Raw genomic sequence first — 27416 nt, forward strand, 5'->3', positions numbered from 1 at the left:
GTTTCCTACAGGGGCTTTACTGACCTTTGAAACCAACCTGAATGTGTCCGTCTTGCTTTTGAAAGCCTTAATTGGCAGTTTAATTAGGTCTTCTCCAGCCTCAGGCGGCAGGACGAACGCATTATTGCCTTGTTGACTGCTACGCAAGTACTTAATGATGCCTTCTTTGAATCAAATACCCAACAAGCCAGGTGACACATGCGATTTGAAGATTTATTTTGCCAAAAGACGTAAAAGAAGAAGCATCATGATGACCACAGAAGAAAAAAAAGACAGAAATGGAGAGGGTATAAAGTTCTGTTAGTCCAAGCAGATTGTCATTGATAATGTCCATGGTTGAATTTGGATCAATTAGGGACTGGCAGATGTGCAGAATCATGGTTGACCCCAGGGCTTAAAGGATACAATCCAATTTTCCTCAACAAATCTAATACCATTAGGCAGGATACAAACAGACAACACTCAAGGGAGGAGTCTTTTAAAAACCAACGCGAGACAGAGAGAGACAGAGCAACCGCTCAGAGGAAGAGACAATACCCACCAGGGCTTAGGAACAAGGAAAACGTTGGATGAAAAGCAACTTTGTAAATGTTGCGGGCCTGAAAGGATAAAAAAAACATGGGAGCAACAGAATGCACACACTCACCAGACCACTGTGAGAGAGATACAGAGTCTACTGAGGCCTGAAAGCAGAGCAGAAGAATCCACAGAGTGTTTGAGTTTGGAGAGCAAGCGCTCTTACAGAACAACAGAATTGAAGGATACTCTCCTCCAAACTTCAGGATTGAACTCCAAATCAACTCTAGCTGTGAGTAGAAAGTGAGTAAGCTTGAAAGACAAAACAGAGAGGATAGGAGAAAAAAAAAAACCCAGAAAAAAAGATTAGAATTCATAATCGGGATATGAGGGTCTTCAATAAGAACCTTCGTCTTCAGGACGTCACCATCGTGTACTTCACCGCCCTGGCTGCTCTGATGGTCATCCTGGTGGCTTCCTATCAGGCTCCCACCAATGCTGTTGAAGTGTCCAGCCTTCCACTAAACCCATCCATCCCTCTCCCATATCTCCCCATGCCTTTTCGTGTGCCCCTTGACCCACAGGGGGATCTCCATCTTGCTTGGAACATCAGCTATGCGAACAAGGAGGTGTACCTGGAGCTGAGGGTCAAGGAGCTGAAACATGGCGTCGTCCTGGGGATGTCTGACCGTGGGGATCTGACCGATGCTGACCTGGTGGTGCTGTGGGACTCTGGAAGTAAGAGCTACTTTGGGGTAAGAAGCCAAGCTTTTCAATTTAGAATTAGAGGAGCTATGTGATAAGAAGTCAAACCATTTACTTGTCTTTTATCACACCCTTTTTCCCACATTTCACTTGTTAAATTCCTAAATGCACAGGGATTACATGAAGTCCTTGAGGAGCGGAGCTATCTGTGGTACCGGCCGGGCTCGTGACTGGTGTTTTTGTACAAGGAGCGAGAGGACAGCTTGCTTCACAATCACACAGCCACAAATTATGTTATCAGCCCCAGCTAATTGGAAATCACTCAAACTGCACTAATAGCTCAAGTTCATCTGGGAATCATTAGCAGATATTAGCATATCAAAATTGAATCCATGTGCTGATTAGAATGTGTGAAATGCCTTATTTTTCATTTTGTCCCACACAAATCCAACAGTTCTTTGTAATGAAATTACCTGATAAATGTTTTTGGAAGACAATTTATCTTGCTACAGCAATCCTATTTATTTTTCTTTTCATTTGCTCTATGTGAATGTAAATATTCATGAGAAACTGTGAGCAGGATGAATACTAACTGTAGGTGAAAAAGAACCAGGATTGATTTCTATTCCTTCGTCCTGAAAATGTTGTCCTTATCACATAATTAACAGAGCAGGTTACTGTTCATGTAATGAATGGATGACATATTGAGACCTTGAGCAACCTGTTTTTACAAATCCAGCTTCTTATGATGAATAATAGTATTTATGATTTACATAACTAGGAAGAAGGTCGTCAGCAGATCTGTTGTTTCTCACTGCTTCACCACCACGACCTATACGTAGTTCAGTGCAAAAAGAAAGGCGAGTTAATGCCAATAAAAACACAGCAGCAGCTTCTAATGTATAGCATGCCGCTCCCTTTTGTCTTTAAGGAGTATAAGCCCGCCATGCGGAACAGTTCAGTGCAATCTCTGTCATCAATACCTCGAATTAAACACATTTCAAACTCTTCTGACTGGTGATTTTGCACAAGGCATTTTTTACAGCGTTTCCCAGTAATTGTAGTATGTTTGGATTTTTTGTGTGCCTTTTTTATCGATAGGAAAGCTAAAGGGTGAATATGGGGAAAAAAAGAGAGCCTGGGGTGGCTTTGTCGAGGACTCTAACTCTAACTCTTTCTATGAAGCAAGTCAAATGTGAAAGAAAAAAAAAAAAAACCTCAAATAGCTTTTTGGGAAACGCATCAAGTTGTTGCATGCATTAAACACTGCAGCAGTTTTTTTTAATGCTACATACTCTTACCAGTATTTATTTATTCATTTGATTTCTTTTTGACTATTAGCACTAATTATAAAACCATAACACCCAAAGAAACTATTTATTTTATTTTCATCCATCTTTCAGCTTCTTTTGTAAACTTTTATTGACGTATTCAGTAGAGAGAAAACATGAAAAGAAACCTTGACAGGGGATCTCTCTGCTGTGATTCGATCTGAGGCCAGAAGGAGCACGCGGGACTCCAGAGGCCGCGCTATAGACTCAAACAAAAAGGTTCCCTGAAGACACATCAAAGTTTTTACACATATTCGTATCTAATAAGTCCACCAGCAGTCGGTAAATCAGACCTGCTATATGGTAATCTGCACCTTAAGATATGATAATGATGTGATGCGTTTGGATCTCAAATTATTTAATCTAATTTTATACCATTTAATACATGTAGTTACATTTGTTTTGATGTGCACTGTGTCATTGGGGGGCATTAAGGAGGATAATGGAAAACAAAAAAATGTCGTACTTTAATAAGATCAGTAACTTTAACCCCCACATTCATTTGTACCTAATTTCAAAACTTTTCTAAAATCCCTGCAGATAAAAAAATAATACTGTAGCTCACATCTCTGTAAAGCTTTTTCTTGTTAAAATTGATCCCCTCTGTGCTATCTGACTTTTCTTCTTTCCCTTGTTCCATCTGTCTCTCTTCCCTCAGGAGGGCAAAACCACCAGCAGAAGAAAGGTCACTGTTGAGTGACAGTGTGTGTCTCTCTCTCTTTCTCTCTCTCTCTCTCTCACACACACGTACACACATGCACGCATACACACATGCACGCGTACACACACGCGCGCGCCCACATAGCAAGGCACATTTTAGATTTGCTTTAGTTCATAGACTTCAAAATCCCTTTTTAAATAAATGTATTCAAATTAGACCTCTGAGACTGGAATATTAGGATTTAGTCATTTAATTTCAAAGCAGAGATAAGAAGAAATATATTTTTTTCTTCTCTCTCTCTTTCTTTTATGTGGTAAGGTTTGACTTTCAGTGATACCACTTCGGAAGCCATTAAGATTATTTCTAGGGATTTACAAAGGTAACACTTTCTGGACTCTTCTTATTGAATAATGGGTATTTGTACCTCCCTCAAAAAACTACAACTCCCTGTTGGACTTCAGTAATTAAAAGGAAAGGTTCAAATGTTTTATAATCCAACTCAAAACTACAATCATAAATAATCAAGTGACTCCTATATAAGAAAAAGGGGAACAAACTTGTTGAAATGGATTAAACTGCATTTTATTATCCAGATGAGGTCAATACATAAATAGATTAAAATGATGATTGGTTGTCAGCCAGATGTTGACCCAATCACAACAACAATAACCTGTTGGCTCTATCAACGCATTAAAAGCTACAATTAGTAAGATACCTAACAAGTCCACAACCAATCAATCTTAATTGATATGGTGCTAACGCACGATAAAAGCTTTCTTATAAGAGAGACAGAGAAATCAGCACTTTTTTTTTGTATTTTTAGACAGACGGAACATTCATTCACCAATAAGCTAGGACTTGGCAACATTGGAAAGTAAAAAAAAAAAAACTTTTTAACAGGCCGACACCTTGAGCAGAACCAAACACATTCAAGGAAGGAGGATGAAGGAAGAAAGCTAGTTAGCAACACTAGCTTACGTACCAGTTTCATATTGATTTGTAAAATAGAGCATCATCTGCATAACAATACATATTTTTGGGGTGTTTCCTTTTTATATCATATGGAGGAAGCATAGAAGCTTAATAGAATAAGTAATTTCTTGACCACCAATATGGCGCAGCGGATGGTCGCCTCGGTGTGTTGGTGCATGTTGCTTTGTCTGTTTTTGTGCCGTTAACAAATTTTTATGTCAAAATACACGGAGCTCTTTCCCCAGAGAAGTCTGAACATCAAACCTTTTGGAACCCTGACTAAATTTTGAATCAAGGATTTGAAGAGGATTTATTAACATATTCTCTACAAACCGAGATCAATCTGATCTATGTGTTATTTCAAACGCCAGTGGATTGGATGCCATAGATTCCAGATAGTATATCCATAGAGAGATCACACTTAAGTACCCCATGTAGCATAGGTAACAGAACACCTGGAAGAACAATCACTGCGTCCAAACGCTAAAGAAGTCCACAACAGATTGTGTCTCTTTGTGTCCACTACAACAGCAACCATCTTTAGAGAGAAACCTTAAACATAAGCTTATAAAGCCAAGATATCTCTCTGTTTCTGAGCCATCTGCAGAGGTCATAGCTTGTTCATTCTTTACACAGACATGTAACACACATAAAACATACTGTATACTCCTCATATCTTATTTTAGATATATCCGCTACGTGTATTTTCAAAAATGTTTTCTTCAGAGTCCTTGCAGTTGGTGTAGGACAGTTATGTAAGAGGGACCAAGCAGGAGACAGAAATACAGAGAGAGATCTTAGGTGCTATTCTGGACAGATAAGTATGTGAGAAACAGGAGCTGATAGTCGGAGCTGTTGCAAAGGCTCCTGGCTAAGAAGTAGAGTCTTTTAAATAGCCAGGAAAGGTTTCACAAAACCAACCATACAAACAGTTTCACTCATTTATTTCCTTCATTGCATCATTTTACACTATTAAGTAATTCACTTACATTGTGTGGCTAATATTAAATCGAAAAAAATAATAATTATAATAATATAATATAATAATAATCTTCATGATAACATTGACATGACAATTTGGCACAAAGCTTTCATGTCTCTTTAAACATGACCCTCTAAACATTGTCTGTAAATTTCGTATACTCCTTTTTATATAGCTTAAAAAAAGTACTCCCACACATGGTGTTAAAGACACACAGCCCTGAAATTTATTAATTAATGGTTAAATAATTTGCAATAAACCCAGTTCAGAAAATGTCTTCTGCCATCTAACTTCCGAAATCATTAATATATGTGATGTAGATGTTTTTAATCACTTGGTGAAATCTTAAATCTTTTTGGTTTTTATAATAATAATTGGTTTTGACTGTGTGTCCTCTCCTTCAGGATGCATGGAGTGACAGTGAAGGCCACGTTTCATTGGACAGCCAACAAGACTACGAGTTGATTGAAGCCAAACAGAAACCTGACGGATTCTACCTGCTGTTCAAGAGACCCTTCAGCACCTGTGATCCCAGAGATTATCTCATAGAGGTGTGTAAAGCCTCTCTTTTACGTGTGTATATATTATGTGTATGTACATTTTAATAACAAAATATGGTTCTAATAATTTCAAAGTGGGATTGTTAATACAAATGTTTTCTAGACATATTAACTGTAATATTAATTACCTTTGGTTACTTACTTACCATCTCTAGCTCTGGCTTTATACAATGTGCACTTTTAGAGGAATCATTCCGCTTTTCTCAATTTATTAGTCAGTTTAAAGAATTAAAAAAAATATGTAAAGAAATGGATGTCTTGATTTTTCTAAATGCTAAAGGCCTCCCGTAGTTGACACAGCCTTGACTCGCTCCTCTATCTCCATTTGACAAAGTAATCCCTTTTTTATGAGCTGTGTAAACTGAGCAAACATGGCTCCACATCTGTTGACTCACTGAAGTTTATTAAATGTTAAATGTGGTGTGCTAGAAAATTGAATGCAAAGAATTTGCCTTGTTTAAAGCCATTAACTGGCCAGGCTTCAAGTGTTTCTCTCTCTAACACTAGTTGTTGTGTTTCATTGTTTTACTGTTCATATTTCTGAATTTTTCAGTAGTAGGGCACATAAAATTGGAGTATTGAAAGTATAGGATCGTATATCCTACACTTATGTTACCTTAGTATTTCTACCTCCCTGCAAGGGCATATACACCTGTTGCTTTATATGTTGCATATAGCCTCAAAGCAAAAAAACCCCGACATCTGTCAAACCTGAACCGACTGATAACAGGTGTTTAGAAGATGTAGACAGCATGAAGGCTGCCGTTTGAGTGTATTCATGTGTGTAACCTAAAGAAGTCACAGTGTGTTTGGTCTGTGGCCATGTGTGCATGGGAGGGTGTGTGTCTGCCATATTATGTTCTCCAGATATTTCTATTGCTGTCTTTGATGCATATATTAAAAAGTGATGAGACATAATATCATGGAGAGCTCATGTTTTAAGATGTGGACATAAACTAGTCAGAAAGATGAAAAGTAAGCACTGAAAAATTCATTATGAATATTATGGTTTCCATGGTAATGCATCAGACCTCTAAGTTGCAGACTCGTAACAGCGCTCATCACTATGACAACATAATAAAAAGTTCTTTGTTTGTCAAAGCCTTTCAGCCGAATAATAACCATGAAAGATGTTTAATTCTAACAAAAATCCCTGGTCTCCATGTTATGTTATTTTTTTTCATTTCTTTTGATTGCTCAGGAGGGGACTGTGCACATATTTTATGGACTCTTGGACCAACCACTCACCTCCCTGGAGCATCTTAACCTTTCCCGCATCCACACAGGAGTACAGAGAGTGCTCATGCTCCGCCCGGACACGCTGTCACCCACCCTGCCTCCAGATGTGGAGACCCTTGACGTCGTGGCACCAAATGTCATCATACCAAGTCAAGAGACCACCTACTGGTGCTTCATACTGGAGCTGCCTGAAAACATGCCCAAGAACCACATTGTTATGGTGATTGCATCTATAGTTGGAAACACTTTACATAGAGTTGATTTACACACAGTAGAGTGGGTATAGATAGAGATTGTGAACAGGCATTATTATTACCAGCTTGGCTTTCAGAAACAAAGAGCTGGGTTTTAGTTATAAAGAAGAAAAGTTAATGTGAAAAAATCAAGTAAAAACATACAGTAGCTATATTGCCACAGCTTCCAGCAGAAGAAACAACAACACTCTCTTTTTTTTTTTACCTGTTTCTTTCCCAACTCTCTATGTTTCTGTCAGTATGAGTCAGTGGTAACTCCAGGTAACGAGGCCATCGTGCACCACATGGAAGTGTTTGAGTGTTCCCCGGATATGCGCGATGTTCCACAGTACAGCGGCTCCTGCGATGACAAGATGAAGCCGGGCAAGCTCAACTTCTGCCGCCATGTGCTGGCTGCATGGGCTATGGGTGCTGAGGTATGATGCGAAACAGACACCCACGCACATCTGTTGACTTAACTTCTACTGACTATATTCATCCACGGTTCCCCAAACCCAAAAGTCATATAAATGAACCTGCACTGGGCTGGTTGAGCTCAGTTGGTATACAAGCCCCATGTAGCTATACAGTCCTCAATGCACTGGTCACAAGTTCGACTCCCAGTCCTATTTGGTGTATGTCGTCCCCAACTCTCTCTCTCCACATTTCCTGTCTATTTTCAGTTGTCCTATCCATTAAAGATAAAAAGCCCCAAAAATAATGATAATTCTAACAATCAAAATTAACCCCAACTCTCACCTGCTTTAACTTTTTTTAATTCAAAGATTTAATTATAAAACTGGCCTTTGGAGTCATAAACAAACTAAGTCTCAATGTTCAAAGATTAAAGACTCAAACTATCTAGAAAATAGAGCAGCATACACATAAACACCATCACATAAAGTAGAATAAAATGATGCAATGGCAAGTTTTCTTTAAAAATAAATATTGGCCTAACAAGTATCATGTAATTAATTAAAAAATAGAATAAGTGATTATTTTGCTCCAGTCCTTGTACCTATTATAAGAGACAAACAATAACTCCTACGCGAGTAATATTTATGCCTTACTGCGGGCAGGGAACGTTCTAAAGATGATCCCACGCATAGCAAGAATCTATTAGGAGCCTAAAGACAGTTTGTTTGTGGGAAGAACCCTCACATGCTTACTTACATGGACACAACATAAACCTGACAGAAAACAACATATTTTTGGAAATTGGTTAGAAAGACAATAAGAGGAGAGTCAGGTTTCATAATGCCTAATATTCTCAGTCAACCAACTAAACTACCATAAAAGTTCAGACTTGGCCTTTCTCAATGGCCTTTCTAGCTAAAGCAGGTAGCTGTTTCAGGAAAAAAAGAAATTAAAATGTTTGACATAGCCAGTGTGGAGCACTTGCAGAAACCAGAAGGACACAAACAGCTAGCAACTAGCTTGCCAATGATCATATCGTAGCATGTAGCTCCTATATGGAGAAAACTATACTGTAGGTAGGAGTTAGTATTGCCTAAAAAACAGAACTATAAAAGAGTACATACTGGACACATATTCTTTAGGTGGCCACAAACGATTTTACATGCTTATTTTATTTTAGTCTGTGTTTGCTATAGGACATTGTTTGCTAACACTGATGTGTCACAGGCTGCTCAAATAGACTTTAAAAAGGTTTGGCAACCTGTAGGCCAAAAAAAAACTAAACTAAAAGTACAATGATTAGTATACTGTAATGTCTCAACAGCTTTCTCTAAAGTCTGTCTTAATTTTGGCTGCTTTAGCTGGCTATAGCTAAAAGCAATTCCGCAAGTAAGATATTTTGTTTAAATGCATGTGAATTACAACCACTAGAGAATAACGTTTAACGTTTAAATAATGCTGTTCCCTCACAAGGCAGAGCTCCTCTGTGAAACTACATAACAGGAGACAAGGCACCTGTTTCCTTTGCCTGCTACCACATAGATACGGCTAGTTAGCTACCAACCAGCTCGGCTGACCGAACAAGCACCCGGCCTCCTGGTCACATAAAGCAAAGAGGACAGGGATCTGTGAGCCTGTCACCATATTTTTCTGCTCCGCTCCCCACTGTATCACAGCCGGCCTGGCCCCTCTCTGATTGGATTATCTGCCAGCCAAACAAAAACAAGCAGGATGCCTTCTGTGGGCTGTGAGCTGTGAAGACAAGATTAGGTGGGAAATATTCAGGCCTCTTTCATCACCTCTTTCTAGTGTTGTTTCATTCTCCCCAACACCACATCAGATGGGAAGCATGGCCTCGCAAAACAGAGAGCAGGACAGAAGAGGAAAAATAAAGTGGGGGTCGTTTGAGAGAGACAATAATACAACACTGTCAGAATACACAAAAGAGAGAGGAAAAAGAGGAGCGTACATGCACGAAAGAGGAGGAAGGCAAGTCTCTGAGGATTTGACTGTGAGGACATGATTAAATAAAACAATTCTTTCTTCTATTTCAGACTGTATGTGTCAGCAGAAGAGGCTTAAGGTGGGCTTGCCTTCTGAAATAGATGAAGACACTGATGATGAATCAATATTAAATCCAGAATATTGCATGGAGATTTGATGCCCCCGGCGCATGACATGACTCTTAAATAATCTTTGCTGCAACAAACAGAACAATTCATAAACCGAAGATTGAAAGAGGAAGAAAAATAAAATGATCTCCCAAGTTGAGCCAGTATCCCTCAGAGAGCAACCACACAGAACAGATCTACTTCTTCATGCGCAGAAATAATCAATGTACATTTTCTACACCAGCTCATCCACAAGAGGCCGGAAAGACAAAGATTTAAATGATTTAAACAAATGTCTTGATGCCCAATTCACTTTAAACTAAACAATTTAAAAACACACTTACAAACTGTTGCTGTCACCATAGAAAATGTTGACAACACTTGAAGAGCCTAGAGAGGTTATCTATTATCTATGCGGGGTCGAAAATAAAATGTTACGATCTAATTGTTCTGACTAGTTTGTGGTGGTTTGGGAAGCCTGGAATTTAATTTTGGGAGATCCTACTGCGGATTAAATTAACTTTCCTCTGTAATGAAACACCTGTGGAGACTCCATAGATGCCAACTATGTCTTTGCAGTATTTATCAGCCTATAACAATGTCTCTGAAAACATTTTGCAGAGAAATCTTCGTCTGAAATTAATGACTCGTCTTTCATTAAATGCTTAAAAACAAACCAGAAAGTTATGTGAGGTTAATAAAAGGGAAAGTACTTAAAATTATTGCAATAAGATGCACCCGAAATTTGACTCATATTTATCTTAACAGTTTGTGAAGAAAACAAGCTGCTGTGCATAAATGGGACAAATGATGGTCGCTCTATGTTTGTGTGTGTTTTTACTTTCAGGCTTTTTACTACCCTCCTGATGCAGGCATGCCTATGGGTGGACAAGGCTCTTCAAGATTCCTTCGTCTGGAGGTCCATTACCACAACCCTCTTGTTATATCTGGTACATACAGTACACACACAAACACACATCCATTCTTATACCGTCACACATGCCCCTTTTCCCTCCTACCCACACAACATTTGGATTCTCTGTAGCTCTCCCAACGAGTGCTATAGGCCTATCTTCAACAGTGGGATTAATCAAAAAATAGAAAAAGATGTCCTTAATTACAATCTATATAAATGTATTCCCTCTATCCTTCCTGCAGTTCAATAGATATTGAAGCAAACATTTACATCAACTTAAAATACCTGTCACATTAAAAATGATGCCAGAATAAAAGCACAACATGGTGTGCTCAGTGATTTGCATTAGAATTTTGTTTGAAGTATGTACAGAACATTTTCTACAATTTGTAAGGGCGTTAACAAAAGAAGGATGGAGCTGGTGTTGAAAGAGCTATTTGAAATTAAGCCCCGAGGACACCAGGGAACATTCTTGATTTGAATTTTCAAACCTCTCTCGAAAATATTACCAGAACATTTCTTAACGGTTCAGGAGTGTTGCCAGGCTACAGTCATTTTGTTTCAGCAGCAAGCTTTTTCCTAAGCAGGTTTCAAAAACTCCTCTTCTAAATTGTTTTTTTTTTTTTGTGCTTAGGCATGATAAACCCCCAGGTGATTCAAAATGTGGCAGGATGTTTGTTTAGCAGGAGTAGATGGAGAGCACACATAACAAACCTCAATATACTTGTTAGATTCTGTCTTTACAGTATAATCTCTCTCTGATTTATTACAACAATACATTCATATCAAGTAGCCTGGTTTATTGCAAAGTAATCCTGGATGGTATCTTATAATGTTCTATGAGGGATCTGCCTGTATGTAAAATACTTTAATATTCCATGAAATTCTCCATTCAGGCCGTCGAGATTCATCAGGAATAAGGTTATATTACACTACAAGTCTGCGGCGGTACGACGCAGGAATCATGGAACTGGGCCTTGTTTATACTCCTATCATGGCTATCCCACCCAAACAACACGCCTTCTACCTCAATGGATATTGCACCTCCAAGTGTACCAAGACTGTGTGTATAAGAAAATCCTTCACTGCATTATTTATGATTCAAATGTTAAAAAAATATTGGGTGAATATTTGAGCTGGGGAACCATGTTTTTTTCTTCAAGTTCTGGTCCCTTAAGCACAAAATTCTTGCTTGGAGCTCAATTTTTTTTTAAACGTTTGTTTTGTTGTATCTGTTTTTGTCTGTCTAGGCTTTGCCTCCCGGGGGGATTTATGTATTTGCATCCCAGCTGCACACCCACCTGGCAGGGCGTGGGGTGAGGACAGTTTTGGTGAGGGGAGGTAAAGAGCTGGAGGTGGTGCAGGAGGACCAGCACTTCAGTACACACTACCAGGTGAGCAAAAACAGGGCTCAGTTTACCCAGAGGACCTCTGTGCAGAGATCCACCTTTGTGCTTTGTATGTTATAACGTACAAGAAAAGTAAGGTCGACTTAACATAACACTGAGCTGTATGCCACTAGAATGAAGATTTAGCAAAACGAAGAACTGAGAAATAAAATCTGAAAGTATGTGTTTCTACTGACAACTTCTGATGAATAAAAAGAAAATAAAATCCTTTATGAAAGTTGACATCTGTTTCAAGCAAATGCTTAATATTGAGTTAAACTTATTCCCCGACAAAGCAGGGCACTACAGTTTTTATCAGTCGTTACTCAAACATGAGTAAATAGTGACTTTGTTCAGGACTATTCCGAGAAGTGGATTAATATGCCTATGGGGCTTTTGTCTAGTAGGAACCATCATCCAGTCTACAGGGTCCATGTTTATTTTAATGAGGAAACACATCAGGCATTGCGACCATATGGCTTCTATGCGTATTAGACAACAACAGAGGTTTACAGTACAGAGGAATGAACATCTCTCACATTTTTATAGCATCAATTTGTGCAAATAAAAAAAACATCTGCATGTCCCAGTTTTACAAGCCATGATGATAAACAAACATGGCATACTTGACACGTACCTGTGCCCGAGCCCTATTCCTTATCCAACCTCTGACTACCTGTGTTTTTATCGTTAAGTTGCTGACCTGCCACAATCAAAGAAAAAGTTATTACCCTATTGTTGTATGAAATCAGCAACTTAGTTTTAAAACTGTAATATACAAACTCCCTGACCATCAGCTCGACATCAAAACTGACAAAAAAAACATGGAAATTGTTAAGAGACAGCAGACAACATCGGTCTTTTTGTGTACACATTATTCTTAAGTAGGTGTACACACACACACACACACACACACGCACACGCACACGCACACGCACACGCACACGTACACACACGCACATCTGCTCAACGTGCTGATAAAATCTCCAGCTGCTGTTGATGTCAGACTAATCTACTTGTGAGGTGGTGTTGTTTTAAACGCTGCAGCTTCATCAGGCAAATAAAGACTTTGTCAAAGCGTTCTCAGCAAAGTTAACAAACCGTGTCGCACGCTCAGCTAATAGCTACAGAGGGTGCATTCAAGTAAAGTATTAAGATCAGGCAGCTTTATCACACTGAGGGTGTTGTACACAGTAATTGTACCTTGAATTAAAACATACTGCAAAAATACATTCAGAGGAAACAAGGAGTTGGCTTTGAGAGACAAAGACATGTCTTAGACAACAGCCTTATTTCTAGGTTCAGTGTTTGTTGGTCGAAATAAACAAACAGACAGATTTAGCAATTGAAAGAATGAGTCTTGGCTGTCTTTCCCTTGAATAAACTGCTTCTGTTTTTGTCTTTTTTTCTTATAGACAATCAGAGTTCTCAGGAAAATGGTGAATGTTTTACCTGTAAGTATGAAAGCTGTAGTTCTATTTCCACAGAGCATATTCTACATCCTGACAAGAAAGGGAAATTTACTATTCTGCAAGCTCAGCTGACTCCTTCTGAATGAAAAGTGCTCCTGATGTTCCTTTTTTCCCCCCTCTTTTGCATTTAAAGTATTGAATTAGAACACCTCGCTGCTGTGTAAGGTGCTTATGCGAGGGGAAAATGGGGACAGGCGGTAAAATCGGCGCCGTAATGGGAAGTTCTTGGGAGACAGACGAGACAAAAGCAGCTGCTGAGCTCCACCAAGCGAAAATTCAATTCAAGAAACTACTGGAACTTTGAATTGACTCTTTATCTGTCCATGCTCGGTTGATAAACTTACAATTTAAAAGCTGTTGTTGTGTTTATGCATGATTCTGCAGGGCGACGTCCTCATAACAAAGTGTACTTATAACACAGAAGACAGGAGCAAGCCAACAGTGGTGAGCAGCATGTATATATATATATACTATACAGCTTCCAGTTGTTATGTTATTTTTACATTCTGAAAGTTCACCTTGAGCGCTGACAACAACAGAATATATCCTTGAGAATTTGCCTTCTTTGATCCCTCTCCTCTCTCCATCTTCTTCCTCGTAATCCTTCCACCTCGCTCCCATAATACCTACATGTGCTCTTTGTGCTGTCTGTCGACGCCTCCCTCCATCCAAATCTCTTTTTCTCCTCAGGGAGGTTTTGGCATTATGGAGGAAATGTGTGTTAACTACATTCACTACTACCCTCGCACCAAGCTGGAGCTGTGCAAGAGCCATGTTGACCCAGAATACCTGCAGAAATACTTTAACTTCATTAACAGGTACACGCTCTGTCTTTCCTTAAAACCATTTCCCTTGCCCTTCATTCTCTATTTTTTTTTTCTTGTGCTTCTTCCTCTCCATCTCCAGTGTGACTCAGCACTTTTGTTTTGTTTCAGCATTCATCCCTTCCCCCAGCATCACTTCACTCCCGGGAACCAGAGTGATTACTTCTTTTAATCTCGAAATCCTGCTGCTTTGTCCTTTAAGTGTTCTCCCAACGCTAGTTCTGTCCACTTTTCTTTTTTCCAATCTCATCCTCCTTCCTCAATCTCACTCTGCCTTCCTCTCTTATCGACTTTCCGTCAACCCTCTCCCTCTGTCTCCTCCCATCCAGGTTCCACGGAGATGACCGGTGTGTGTGCGGTGAGGTCGGTGTGACTGAGCAGTATTCTCAACTACACTGGGACACATTCGCTGGAGAAGTGCTGGACTCCCTTTACAATACAGCACCCATCTCCATGCACTGCAACGAGTCGACTGCACACCTCTTTCCTGTAAGTCCCCAGTCACATGCATGTTCAAATTACCAGCCAAGCCACTAATTAAACCAGTTCAAAGCCAGACATCCTTTGGACAGCATATAGTCAGACCGGCTGAATCAAAGCGTGTTAACTTGTGATCTAAACCCCAACACACACACACACACACAGAAAATGTTCTGTTCAGAGTGGATAAATCACCTACTGTTCAAACCTGTCGGGGGGCCTTGATCATCTTCTTTTATAACATCAGTTGTGTAAGTGCAAACCAGGTCAAACGCAGCGTTTGGGTTGAGACATCGAGAGCTTGACAAGGAAGAGAATAGGATAACAAAGAATTCGGCGCATAATTCAAACATCAGGAGGAGGCTAATAAAAGGAGGGATGCTGCTTGTTCTCTTCTTACATTATGTTAAAATGCTGTCAAGGATATTCATTTTTTTTAAACATTTATTTTGTTTAATCAAAATATGTGGTGTGTTACAGGAGCTGGCATCAATTCAATTAGTAGTTCCACCTCTCGAGGGTAGGTATTTTCGGTGAAGCCATCATGCATAAAATATAACAAAGTGATTCAGCAGTTAGAATTATAGTCAGGCCCCTCGCAGTGTTCAGTCTTTGTAGGGGTGTTAGTTTGTATGAAGAGCAGCCCATTTGTCAAAGGGACACTTTGGAGGGGCTGAGGAACATTGCACCAACTGTAGGTACTGTAGGAGCTCAGCCTGTGACATATTCTTTTTAGCTAGAAGCCCTTCAACCTATTGTTGTAGCACCTTAGATCGTACTTGGTCTCAAGACCGATCTCGAGAACACTTGAAGGTCTTGGTCTCATCTCGGAATCAGAATGGGCAGACTCCGGATTTGAAAGAACGGCCAAGACCACCACTGACAGGCTATTTTTTCCACGTGATTACTGTGATTAGAAGGAAAACAGCCCTTTCTAAAACAATGAATAATTTCAATTCATTTACCTTCCCGGTGTTACGGTCTTAGTGAGTGACAAGATGATGATTTTTACTGTTATTTATAGTCTTGTCTTGGTCTCGCCCCAGGCCGTGGTCTTGGTCTGGACTCGGTCTCAAACCCTAAATGTCTTGGTCTTGTCTTGGTCTCGGTAAGTGTGATCTTGACTACAACACTACTGCAAACCCCACAGTTGGAGTATCGTAGCATGGACTCTGTACCTTTAATTACAAATATGCTAGCCCATTTGGTTCACCAGCTCCAACGCTAGGCTAGTAAGGTAGGTGTTCTTCCTACTTTGATGTGGCTTCCAGTGAAGCTAGGGGGTTAGCGATTTAAGATTTACAGCCAATAAATTATTTTCCACAGTGCAACGAGCATCTTAATGAGTGAGAATGGTAAATGGTGTTGATAAATATTACACAAATGATTAATTGCTGCATTTGTATGCACATGAATGCTTAAAGACATCGATTAAAGGGATAGTATAGATTCTTTGAGGCAGGGTTGTCTGAGGTTTTTTCAATAGTAAGTGTATTTGCCACAGGAGATATCAGTCCACTTTATCGAAAAGCTGTCGGAGTGCTGGCACGGAAGCTAGGCTGTATATCACTGCAGACGGGGCCATTTGTACATAATTCAGCTGTTTTCCAGCATACAGCCAAGCTATTATTTTATTGCTACAGTAAAAATGTTTAGAGGCAATATCTTGTGATATTTGTTAAGCAGCTGTTTGGCCCCAACAGTATGATAACTCCAACGTATCTTCTGCTCAGACAAACAAAGGAAGAGCTACACAGGTCCATGAATTCAAAGGATGCACAGTAACATTCTCAGCAACAATATCAATAAAAGCACTCTTCCTTCCATCACTCGCTGCTTTGAGGGCCTATTGATGCAAACCTATTCTCACTTTCAAAGCATGCAGAAATGATCAGCGACAGCAATTCAGTGTGGCATACTGCGAAACTCAAATGAATCAATGTAAGTTAACTGGAGCTTGGAAAGGGTAGGAAACTGTCCCTTCACTGTCTTTAAACTGTCCTACTAAATTCAACTCAAACAACACCTGAGTGTATCACTTAAAGATGCATTATGCTCCGTTATTGTACAGTGACAAATAAGCAGCCACCAAATTTAACCTGCTTTTTCAATTTTAAGGAAACTACTGGATTATTTTGCCAGTAGAGCTCACATGTATTATACATCTCTTCCTCCAGGGAGAATGGGAGAAACAGCCTGTGCCAGCCGTCACCTCCATTCTTGAAAAACCTTGCTACCCCTGTAAGGGAGGGGCACCTGCCACCGGACGACCCCCTACACCCACACTCTAAGCAGAGGGGGAAATACGGCCAGCTTCAGCCCTGGGTTAGGACACCTTACCAAGGAAAAGTTAAATGCGCTCCTATGACTTGCAGAATTTATAGACACCCTCCTCTGATTGTTTTTCTAACATGATATGAAATAACATATACTCACCTACTGTCTGTGTTGTTGTTATTAGAACCATAAATCGCTGCCAATCCTATTCAGATGACCTGTTAGAAAGCACTGCACAGGGACACTGTTTCTTATACTAAGAACTGTGTGCTGTCATGTTACTAAAAAGTGTAAGCGCAATTAATGAACAGTCTGGTGCTGGGACCAAAGTGTGAGATCTGTTAGACAATTACTTCTGCTGCACTCCCACTTCTCATTTGTATGTTTGGCCTTTTTTTATGCAAGTGTTTATAATAATGTCTTCATCTCATCCTTAAGACATGAAACACACTGTTTTTATGAAGTTTTAGTGTATAATGACACGTATCAAAATACTTCTCCATAGTTAAATCTTCACTTTTTTTTGTTATGTGCCTTAGCTTTTTATTTGTGTTACATAATAAATGATACAAATATGTTGGTTTAAAGACATTTATTGATACAAGAAGGTATTAATCCCACGGATCAAAATGAGTCACATCCTTTCAATTGCTGTTTTTTTTGTTGAACGGCTAAAAAAAAAAAAAAAAAATCTCTTAAGACGATAATAACAAGAATACCAATTAAAACACCCTTATTTAAAGTTGTGTGCACTGAAACATTTGAACTGTTTGCATTCAAGAATCAACCTCACCTGCTTTCTATCAAGCCTCTTGCAATACACAAATCACACTAAGACAGAAAGAGACACTTTGTAAACTGAAGCAGAAGAAAACCCCTGTTGTGGACACTTTCTAGAGGACCGTTTGTGTTTTATCACTCTGATTCACATTTTCTGTATAAATCTTGTTATTAACCTAAGCCACTCCTGAGAACAAACCATTTCAATGACGAATGGCCTGCTGGACAGAATCAATGAATCACTCTGCATTAGTAAACATTTTGTGCTGAACGTGCAGCAACACACTCAAGAGAGCCAAGTGGGACCTTTACATACAATTGGCTTGTTCTACATCTGCAGACGAGTTTTGTGTGTGTGAACTTTGGGTATTGTCTGGCCTGAACTGTGGTCATGTATACGGTTGTAAACACAGATAGAAAGTAAGGTATAACTAATCAAATAGTGTTATGTGTCTAAAGTTAAGACTTTGTAAACCAACCTGAATGATGCTGTATACTATATAAAGACATTTTAATCACTACACATACCTGCTGCTGAATCAGAGACATGATTCTGTTACATGGGTGCTAAACTTCTGATCAATGGTCAACTGATGGAAACCATTACTTTTCCCGTGATACCAATGGACTGACTGGGCGTCATACGCAAAATTCCAATTCCAATTCCAAGTGTTTTGAATCAGTTTTTTTGTGTGCCAGAGATTTCAGCTAACACAACAGACTCGCTGTTCAAGTGTCTCGAGTTTGAAGCCTCATAATGTTTTTTTTTTTCAGCACACAGAGTAACTATGACCAAACAGGAAAGAAGCGATTGATAAAGTGAGTGACATCACACAGGCGACACTGTTTGGATGTCTGGAAAGTGAGATCAAGTTAGTCCCAAAGACACACCTGTTGTTATTGAAGAGCTAACAACAGCTAACATTCCCAAAGGGAATAAGACCGAGAGCCTGGAGACTGTAACCTTATCCATTCAGGTTTTTTTTTTTTTGTTAAATCTGAACCCACAGAGAGACAGTTCTATCCAAATAAAACATGTTGACAGCAAGAGTAAGGGCGCACTTGCACTCGGCAAAGTTGTCCCGCACCGTGCTTCAGCACAATAACACCCCCTTCCCCATTTGCCTGCACTCACACTGCTCCAGGACGAACAGGTCCTGAGCATGGTAACCTCTTGTACATAACGTCATAATACAACACATGAATGGCTTTACGTGATCATGAAGCGTGCTTAAGTTTACAAGACAGGCGGACACGGAGAAAAATATAAAATAACAATAGGGACGCAAGGTCAAGTCCGTGTCTGCACAACGGAGAAAAAAACATGACGGCTACTTTACCGACTTGGTGGCTTATTTTGAGTCACTTTAGTTGGATACAGCCTGAACACTCCAGAGTTTTTTTCGATAATAGACGCTTTCCACGTTGTGTACCGTTCCTGTGCTCGTGCATGAGCTGTATTGTGCTGAAACACACCTCTTCCAAGTGTGCCAGGGCCAAAGGAAGTGTACAGTGTTTGAGCCCGGATCAGAGCACTCACACTAGTCACGTACTGGTGTAGTGATGCGTGCTTAGGCACAGTATGGATTGCCTAGTGTGAGTAGGCCCTTATTGTCTGTCCCACATGACCCATTAAGAACGCGGGTGTTGTTTATTAATTGATTATTTAATGAATCAAAAAGACCTACATTAAAGTCAAGCCACACTCACAAGAGCTTCATTCACATTTAAAAATAAAATGTTATCACTGACTGATGTTTTTTTTTTTTTTCTTTTTCATGTTTTTTAAGTGCTGTTGCTGAACACCTCCTGCAGACGCTTCACAGTTTAAGTGCTCTCAGGTAAAGGGGAGAGGTGTTTATCCCCCCGAAACTCCTGGAGGGCTTTTCTGTGAAGCAGACATACAAAATGTTAAGTGTGATCTAAAAGTAAAACAAGACAAAACGAGAGCTGTTAATGCTGCCTGAGTGCATGCATCGCCTAGTTAAACAACAATGCATCTGCATAAAAAAACAAAGCTAAGTGATGTGAGTTTACAAGCAGCAACGATCGCAGTTTATTGCAGCAGAGCAAAGCCACGGGGGGGAGGGGGGGGGGGGAATGATCCAAAAACATGAGGGTTCTATCTGTGACAGTGACTTTCTGACAACCATTGTCTTTTTCTTGTCTTTTCTTTTTCCTCCAGCAGGGTTTTGTCCCTCACTTGTTTAAATGTGCCTCGGGATGTTTTCTTCTCCCTTTTCCTCCCAACTCTGATGAACATTAAGGCCGTCTTTGTTCCAAAAACGTTCTCTGTTTGTAATCAATATCATCAGTACAAACATCAGTCACTGTGATCTGACGCAAACTGCCTCAAGGGCTAAAAGAAAGAATGCTGTTCTGATTTCATGGTGGAATTAGTTAGATATTAGTTATTACTACATTATACCACAACATGATTCATTTGAAGTACAAAATGACACTTAGCACCTTTCCTTATATGACTCGTTCTCAATAGTTTTCTCTCAAGGTTAAATACACAAACGCTCAACCGCCTGTTTAACATAAACTGTGTTTACTCTCATTTACACCTTCAAACAACGGTGCCCCTGATGTTTAAGCCCTATTGTAGGACATTGATTGTAAGGGCAACAGTGTTTTGTGTCGTTTCTATCAAATGTTACTCTTACAACTATTACATAGTATGAATGTCTTCAGCTGCTTGATCTACAGAGGAGTTAAGACTTCCTGAGTAATTAAGTGTTAACACTTGGCACTGGTTTTAGTTTTCACCTTCAAATCCTACAAGCAACCCAAAAACCCCAAAGCATGCTTTATTCAAGGCTCTACATTCGCTTCTTTGACTACAGATGGCTTCCCACAAAGATTCATTTAAGTTTCTTAAACCGACTCAATGTCAATCACGTGTCGTTATTTTAGTGTTTAGGGTTAATACGATAAAAATCAAAGCATATACAAAACAAGGAAGATCACAATTTTCAGTTTACTAAAGTATGCATATGGGTAGGTTACTGAGCAAGAGAGGACCCTTTGGACTCCCCCCCCAACCCCTTTTACATTACACACACAGTTATGAGATCTGTGGCCATTGTGCATCACTTTGAAGTCACTTCTGTGTCTCTTGATGGGTGTTTGGCTGACTGTTGAAGTTGTTTTGTGTTTCGTTGCAATAGGTTTGTGTGTCTCTGTTGTTGTTTTTTTTGTCTTTTTGTGGTTGTTCTGTGTCTTAGTCATGTTTATGTGGTTGTTTTTCTTCTTTTGGTGATCTGTTTTCTTTGTATTCCCTTAATTTGGTTGTAGGTTTTGTGTCTGTTTGTGTTCATTTTGGCATCACTTCATATGACTCCCAACGAGAAATGTAAACACTTTTCACTTTCACTTTAAGCACAGGCTCTTAAGTAGAGGCCCTTCACCTCATGGGACCCTACAGCTAACATGCCCCACCCTTGTTAGATTTATGGCAGCTCCTCTTTAATATCTTGTTACAGATATTACCGATACAAAGCTAATTAAAGATACAAATTACACAATTTTAATGAACAGAATTATTACTACTCCAGTTACCCAGCATTTCACAGAGAGGTACAAATTAAGACTGATGCATCAGCATGTTAATAAGTAGCACCTCTCTCAGCCTCAGATCTCCAACAGCAGCATGTTTTCTCATCGGTTTTTCAGATGTGTGGTCCTTCTTAAGCATAGATGCCCTTGACGCGTTTATTCTCAGGGTCGAAGGGTGATCTGAGGTGGGCCTTGGCCTTGTACGTCTCTCCCATCCTCTCCAGTGTAAAGTCGCCGCTCTTTATGAAGTCAGCACTCACCTGATAAAGAAAGGGGGAAGAAAAAAGAAAAAGAGAGAGATGAGATGAATATGAAGCAAGCAAGAGAGAGGAGGGAATTTAGATTTTGGAAGAAGGAAGGGGGAGGTAGCACTTGCGATTAAAATAGAGTGAAAAGATGAGATGACCAATAAATCCCAACACCTGGTTAAAAAAAAAAAAAAAAAGGGCTCCCAACTGTCACAGCACAATCTCACAGCCTTCATATGTGACAGAAGAGAAGTGCCATAGAGTTATAAAACACTGAGAGCAATTCATCCAGCCATGAGTCAATGTCAGATGCCTCATAACCCAGAGAGCTAATTTTCACTGACTGACTCCCTTTTCCCTCCCTGCAGCTCTTCCACTCATCTGCCTCTCTGTCTCTCTGTCACACACACACACACACTCTCACACAGCTCTCTTTCAGCACCACTTAGTTTTTTTTTTTTAGTTTTTTTTACTGTATCCGTGTTGAAGGCTTTAAAGGGACCAGTATCATGGTCAAAGGCTCGGGACGAAGCTGCCCTTACTCCAGCTTAAAAGGTCTAACAGATACGACATGACAGCAGAGAGAGGATGTAGGGGGCTTCGTCTAAGTTTGAACACTGAGCAATGATCTCGAATTGAAGGTCAGTTACATCCCCAACTGATAGAAAAACATGTAATTTACATACATATTGGCTACATTCTGTGTTGCCACATATACCCTCAAATACCTAAATATTAAAGCGACCCTTTAGAACACCAGTGTTAAGTCATGAATATTAAAAGAAATCAAGTAATATGAATTACCAGCACATACAGCTGATACTTATTTTGAAGATGACATTTTGTCATGAAAACTTTCGACATTTTTGGAGCCTACATTTTTTCAGACTAAAAGCGGGAAGCTTGGATTCGAATCCGACCTATGGCTCCTTTTGCGCAGGTTTCCCCCCCTCTGCATCAAAATGTTTTGAAAGCATAAAAGTAGCCATAATACCCAGGCCTCTATCTGTGGGGTAAAAATGTACTCATGCTGAGTGAGAATTATTATTATTATTAGCAAATAATTATTCTTATCCTTATTTATAATCTCAGACTTTGTGATGTGTTTGATGTGATTGCTTAGACTGCAATTGTGACTGATTTTAAGGATATTGCATTTCATGCTTTAAACTGGCATTTTGGGGTCACCAATTTTAGCTCAGTAGTTGAAGCATGTGCCCTATATGTTCAGAGGCTACAGCTCTCGGGGGTTGTACAACATTTGCAACATGTCGTCCCCGACAGAAAAAAAAACTGTGAGACATATAGTGAAAGTAATGATTGAAAAGAAGGAAAGAACAAAAGGCAATAAGCACACAGCGGAGATCCGGCTCTTACATGTCTCTGAGAACAGAAGTAAATACATATTTCTGCTGAGGCCAGTGATGCGATTTTTGAGGATGTGATCTGTAATACTGAGTGACAGCAGACTAGACACTACAGACCTGTGAGTGTGTGTGTGTGTGTGTGTGTGTGTGTGTGTGTGTGTGTATGTGTGAGTGTATGTGTGAGTGAATGTTTGAGTGCATTTCTGAACTGAAAAATTCCGCAAAGCCAAGTGTCAATCTGCGTTGTTTAGCTGGTCACAACTCTTCGATGGATCTTAAACAAATGCGCACACGGACACACAGACAGAGTGTGGACATGCGCGCACACACACACATACATTTAGTGTGTCTACTGAGCACATGCTCATTGATACAGATCTAAATGCGCTGACAAATCACAGCAGGATTGTTCTATTTTTCAGAATGCAAAATAAGTCTGCTTTTGAGCACAGCCCTTCAAGCAATCACTTTTTTGTTGTGTGTCTCTGTTCTCTTAGGCTGCTTCCATCCTCCTGTTTGATGTAACATCTGTTAGTCTGTGTGTGTGTGTGTGTGTGTGTGTGTGCGTCTGTGTTACTATCTGGAGAGACACATCAACAAAGAGCTGCATGCTAGCCAATGAAACTTTGAAGTCAGTTTGAAGTGAGTAGAAAGACCGAACAAACAGCTGACAATACAGATACACTGACTGTCTGAACAATTTACCACAGAAATATGGTATGTTGTATGTAATTGGTGTTCCAAAACAAAATGTTAGATTTGATTAAACTCTTTGGATTGAAGGTTTAAGTTAGAAGTAGTTGAACCAAGATAATGTGAGTGCAGCGTGTCAAGGTTTTGGCGAGTGTTTTCGAGTCTTGGAAGAAAAAAAAGGAGATACAAAAGAGAGGTTAGATGCAAGTGTGTAGTTAAATGTGTAATTATTAAATGTTGAAGGCTTTTACCACTCCTCCATCTGGGCTGCGGATGTATCCATAGCCGATAGTTTTGTCGATAAAGAAGCCATAGTCAGAACGCCGCAGGTGACCAACGGGAACACCATTACGGAATATGGCCTCCAGACCGAACATAGGGATTTTCCTGGTAGAGAGAGAGAGAGAGAGAGAGAGAGAGAGAGAGAAAGAAAGATAAGGTAGTGTGTAACAACACTTAAATAATTTAACACGTCATGTTTCTTTCCCCTTTTGCTTCATTTACATGAACAGTCTGCCACAAAACTCTGAAAAAAAAAAACAGCTGACATTCCTTTGAGTTAGAAATTCCCAGATTGTGTGTTAGTATGACATTTAAACAGAATGAAGCCCAAACTAACTCTGCTATATCAAAGCTCCAGTGAGGAACTTTTTGTATGTGGGGATATTGGCGCCCCCTGTGGACAAAGTGGAACTTGTTTCTCTGATTTTGCTCTGTACATATGTAGGTAGTGTTTAACAAATCTCAACCTGCTTCCTTTTTGAACAGTCAACTGTATCACTATCTTGCATGCAGATGATCTTGTTTGCTTTTGTAAGTCATAAAGAGACATCAGAATCCATTTAAGTCTCTTTTATAACCAGCTCAAAATTCCTCACAGGAGCTTTAAAAATGTTGTTTTCCCCCCTCCTGATTTGTATTTTCTGCATCCAAGCAACCAACCACAGAGCAGGAACGTCTGCGTCCTTTTACTCCGGCTTGTGCCTGCCAAGTGTATAAAAGTGATCATGTGATATGCATGAACAGGCGTGTTTGTAAGGATGGAGATTATTTCAGAAGCGCTGCTATTTTCCTCACAATGACTGTGATATTTTTTGTACTGTATGGCTGTAGCCTCAGGATTTAATTACTCGTCAATGGTGAAGCAGACGATGCGTCTCCTTAGCCCCTCCTCCTTCTGTTTCTCCAGCCTATCACGGCCCTGGAAGGGGATTGAACTCTTCAGTTTGCAGGTGAAGGCTAATCCTGACTCCAGGGGTGTGTCATCAGGGCGAAGGTCAGCGTGCCAATGTCTGTAGCCTGATGAAGACAGGAAGAGAAATTAACTGAGCTCAATTAAGCATCAAAAGAAATCTGAACATAAGAAGAAGGAACGTCTAAAAAAAAAAGTAGTTGGAGCTTTCGAGAAGATTTGTGCCTTTTCCTTTTTAAAAGTTAAAGCTGCACTTAGTTATTCTGGTTTAGAATAATATTTAAGCTGACCCCATTTTAAGAGTTACCTTTCTCTATGCTGAGCGAGTCGATGGCTCTGTAGCCTGAGTTGATGATGCTGTGCTTTGCACCGGCGGCCATGACGGCGTGGTAGACAGGAAGACAGGAGTCTTTGGGAATGTGCAGCTCCCAGCCGAGCTCTCCAACAAATGACAGACGCATGGCTCGCACCTGGAGCAGAAAGGTGTAGAGAGCAGGCTTAGAGGGATGAGGAGAGGTTCAAGCTGTCATGCCTCTGCTTGTGCTTTGTGATTCACAACACACACACACACACACACACACACACACACACTTCCCTTGTGCTAACGCTGAAGAGAGCAAAGCTAAAAGCCCAGAAAAAACAAGAATGGAGAATTGAGATAGAATCGATACAAAGATAAGATAAGTTGCACAGAAGGAAAAGTTTAATCTTTTATTAGAAATGAACGTTGTTCAATAAATGCTTTGGGTCCTGAAAGAGATTCAGAAACACCTCTGGGGGTAAGGAGGCGGAAATGAAAAAGGTTAGGTGACAAGAAACACAAAGAGCAGCCATGCTGAGAAGGAGGAAGAGACACGGCCTGAGGGGACAAAAGACTGAAATGTTTTCATCGGAAAGGAGATAAAAAAAGGAAAAACACTTCCATATTTAACCGTGGTGATTTTCTCAAATTTCTCTTACCACTCCTGGCAATGTAAACATGTAACCTCCACTGTAGAGATTTTAAATCAAGCTGTAGGAATTACATTGCTTTAAAGGAATGTGTGCTTTGTGCATCTTTCCAAAAAACAAAAAGAATTCAACTGAATTTTAAAAATGACATTTCAAAAGTACGTTTCCAGCTGTGAGTAAACAGAGAAAGTAGTCCCCGGGAACGCTCTGTAGCTGCTCAGCAGGTGTGGATCAATAACCCTCAACCATAGTCTTTCTCTTTTTAAAAGTGAAATCCATAAACACTGCATGGTGTACATCTTCTCGTTTATATTTGCAATTTAAAAAAAAAAAATGAAATGCACCAACTGTTTGATCCTGTATTTTTTTCCTTTATCTAAAGGATGCATAAATCAAAAGCCAGAAACTGAGATGTTTACTAAAACCACAGTGATGAGAACGCAATAAATCCTTTATTGAAGCAGACAGGCTCACAAGCAAAGGAAAGGAAGGCAAGCAAGTATGAAAAGGAGGAAGGGAGTGTCAAATGAGGAGAGAAACCATCTCCAACAGTTCTCCCAGTGGGTGCTGTGACGGCCAGGCCATCTGGACAGCCCTGGATCACTCTGCATCCCCATATGTACACCATGAAACTCTCAGGAGGACATTACATGTAGAGCCGATATCATGCACAACACGCACTCAAGCAGATACACAGGCGTCACACTGAAACACATGCACCCTGTCAGTCAACATTCACCCGGCAAAACATCAATCACAGACACAGACACAAGTACAAAAATGCATATAAACATGCAAGTACATTCAGTTATACTTGCAAGTTAGAAAGACAGACAGAGACAGAGAGAGAGAGAGAGAGAGAGAGAGAGAGAGAGAAAGGGAGAGATACTGTAATGAGCTGTGAAGGGAGCAGAGGGCAGAGGGAAGGCTCTGTTCTCCAGCCGTGCAGCCATTAAAATGTCACCAAGACAAGGCCGGCAACCAGCTGGAACACAGCACAAGTAACACACACACACACAAACACACATACACACAAACACTTCTGCAGAGCGTTGAGAAGATGCTGCCTGCAATCAGCGGAGAGTTGCATAATTCATGCAACAGCAACTAAGACAGTGAGTGAGTGTGTGTGTGTGTGTGTGTGGACATATGTGTCGCAGCGTGCGTCAGTGTGTGTGTGTGTCGGTACAACACGCTTGTTTTGATCTGAGGCCAGGAACATTGTAGAGGTCATTCTGAGGGGGCAGGGCTTTGTTACCTAACAGCTAGATTGTTTGCAAATGAAAAGATGAATACAGTTTGAAATGTAAATAAATGATTTAACAGATGATTAAAATAGCAATTGATGAGATTTCAGAGTTGGAAGGGGAAGAAGTAGAAAAAGATAACGGCAGTGGGTCACAAAACATTTGGTCAGGTTTGATATAAAAGTAAGGCTACGGTATCATTTGACTTTTTTTTTTTTTTTTTTCCTTTCTATTATCTGCATTTTACACCACACTATCTCTGGGAGGGGTTATTCTGAAGCGGACCAATTTGT

General features: G+C 40.0%; 2 protein-coding genes across 5 annotated transcripts in view; one reads left to right on the plus strand and one right to left on the minus strand.

Annotated features, from left to right (window-relative positions):
• The first annotated feature begins 478 nt into the window (after positions 1 to 478).
• Positions 479 to 17639, plus strand: dbh (dopamine beta-hydroxylase (dopamine beta-monooxygenase)). Its single transcript, XM_020638112.3, has 12 exons — positions 479 to 1271; positions 5572 to 5718; positions 6929 to 7186; positions 7460 to 7636; positions 10575 to 10677; positions 11540 to 11706; positions 11894 to 12037; positions 13447 to 13485; positions 13888 to 13947; positions 14194 to 14321; positions 14657 to 14816; positions 16985 to 17639. The coding sequence occupies exons 1-12, from the start codon at positions 903 to 905 to the stop codon at positions 17096 to 17098; spliced, it is 1866 nt and encodes a 621-aa protein (XP_020493768.2). The 5' UTR covers positions 479 to 902; the 3' UTR covers positions 17099 to 17639.
• A 22-nt stretch (positions 17640 to 17661) lies between these two features.
• Positions 17662 to 27416, minus strand: part of sardh (sarcosine dehydrogenase) — a 48537-nt gene continuing 38782 nt past the window's right edge. For 3 of the 4 annotated variants that reach the window (XM_020638094.3, XM_020638095.3, XM_029278085.2), the window contains exons 19-22: positions 25233 to 25395; positions 24864 to 25032; positions 23985 to 24120; positions 17662 to 21685 (exon numbers count right to left, since the gene is read on the minus strand). In XM_020638094.3, coding sequence (XP_020493750.2) covers positions 21557 to 21685; positions 23985 to 24120; positions 24864 to 25032; positions 25233 to 25395 — 597 coding nt within the window. In that variant the 3' untranslated portion in view covers positions 17662 to 21556. The remainder of the gene's footprint in view (positions 21686 to 23984; positions 24121 to 24863; positions 25033 to 25232; positions 25396 to 27416) is intronic. The other variant, XR_010668992.1, reaches the window with a different exon arrangement.

The sequence above is a fragment of the Labrus bergylta genome, chromosome 17 (genome assembly GCF_963930695.1).
Source record: "Labrus bergylta chromosome 17, fLabBer1.1, whole genome shotgun sequence".
Classification (NCBI taxonomy): domain Eukaryota; kingdom Metazoa; phylum Chordata; class Actinopteri; order Labriformes; family Labridae; genus Labrus; species Labrus bergylta.

Excerpts from the sequence above, each read along its gene's own strand:
- dbh (XM_020638112.3), top strand. The coding sequence starts at position 903 with ATGAGGGTCTTCAATAAGAACCTTCGTCTTCAGGACGTCACCATCGTG. Across the intron at positions 7,187-7,459 it reads CCAAGAACCACATTGTTATG|TATGAGTCAGTGGTAACTCC; the intron begins GTGATTGCATCT and ends TGTTTCTGTCAG. Across the intron at positions 7,637-10,574 it reads CATGGGCTATGGGTGCTGAG|GCTTTTTACTACCCTCCTGA; the intron begins GTATGATGCGAA and ends TTTTACTTTCAG.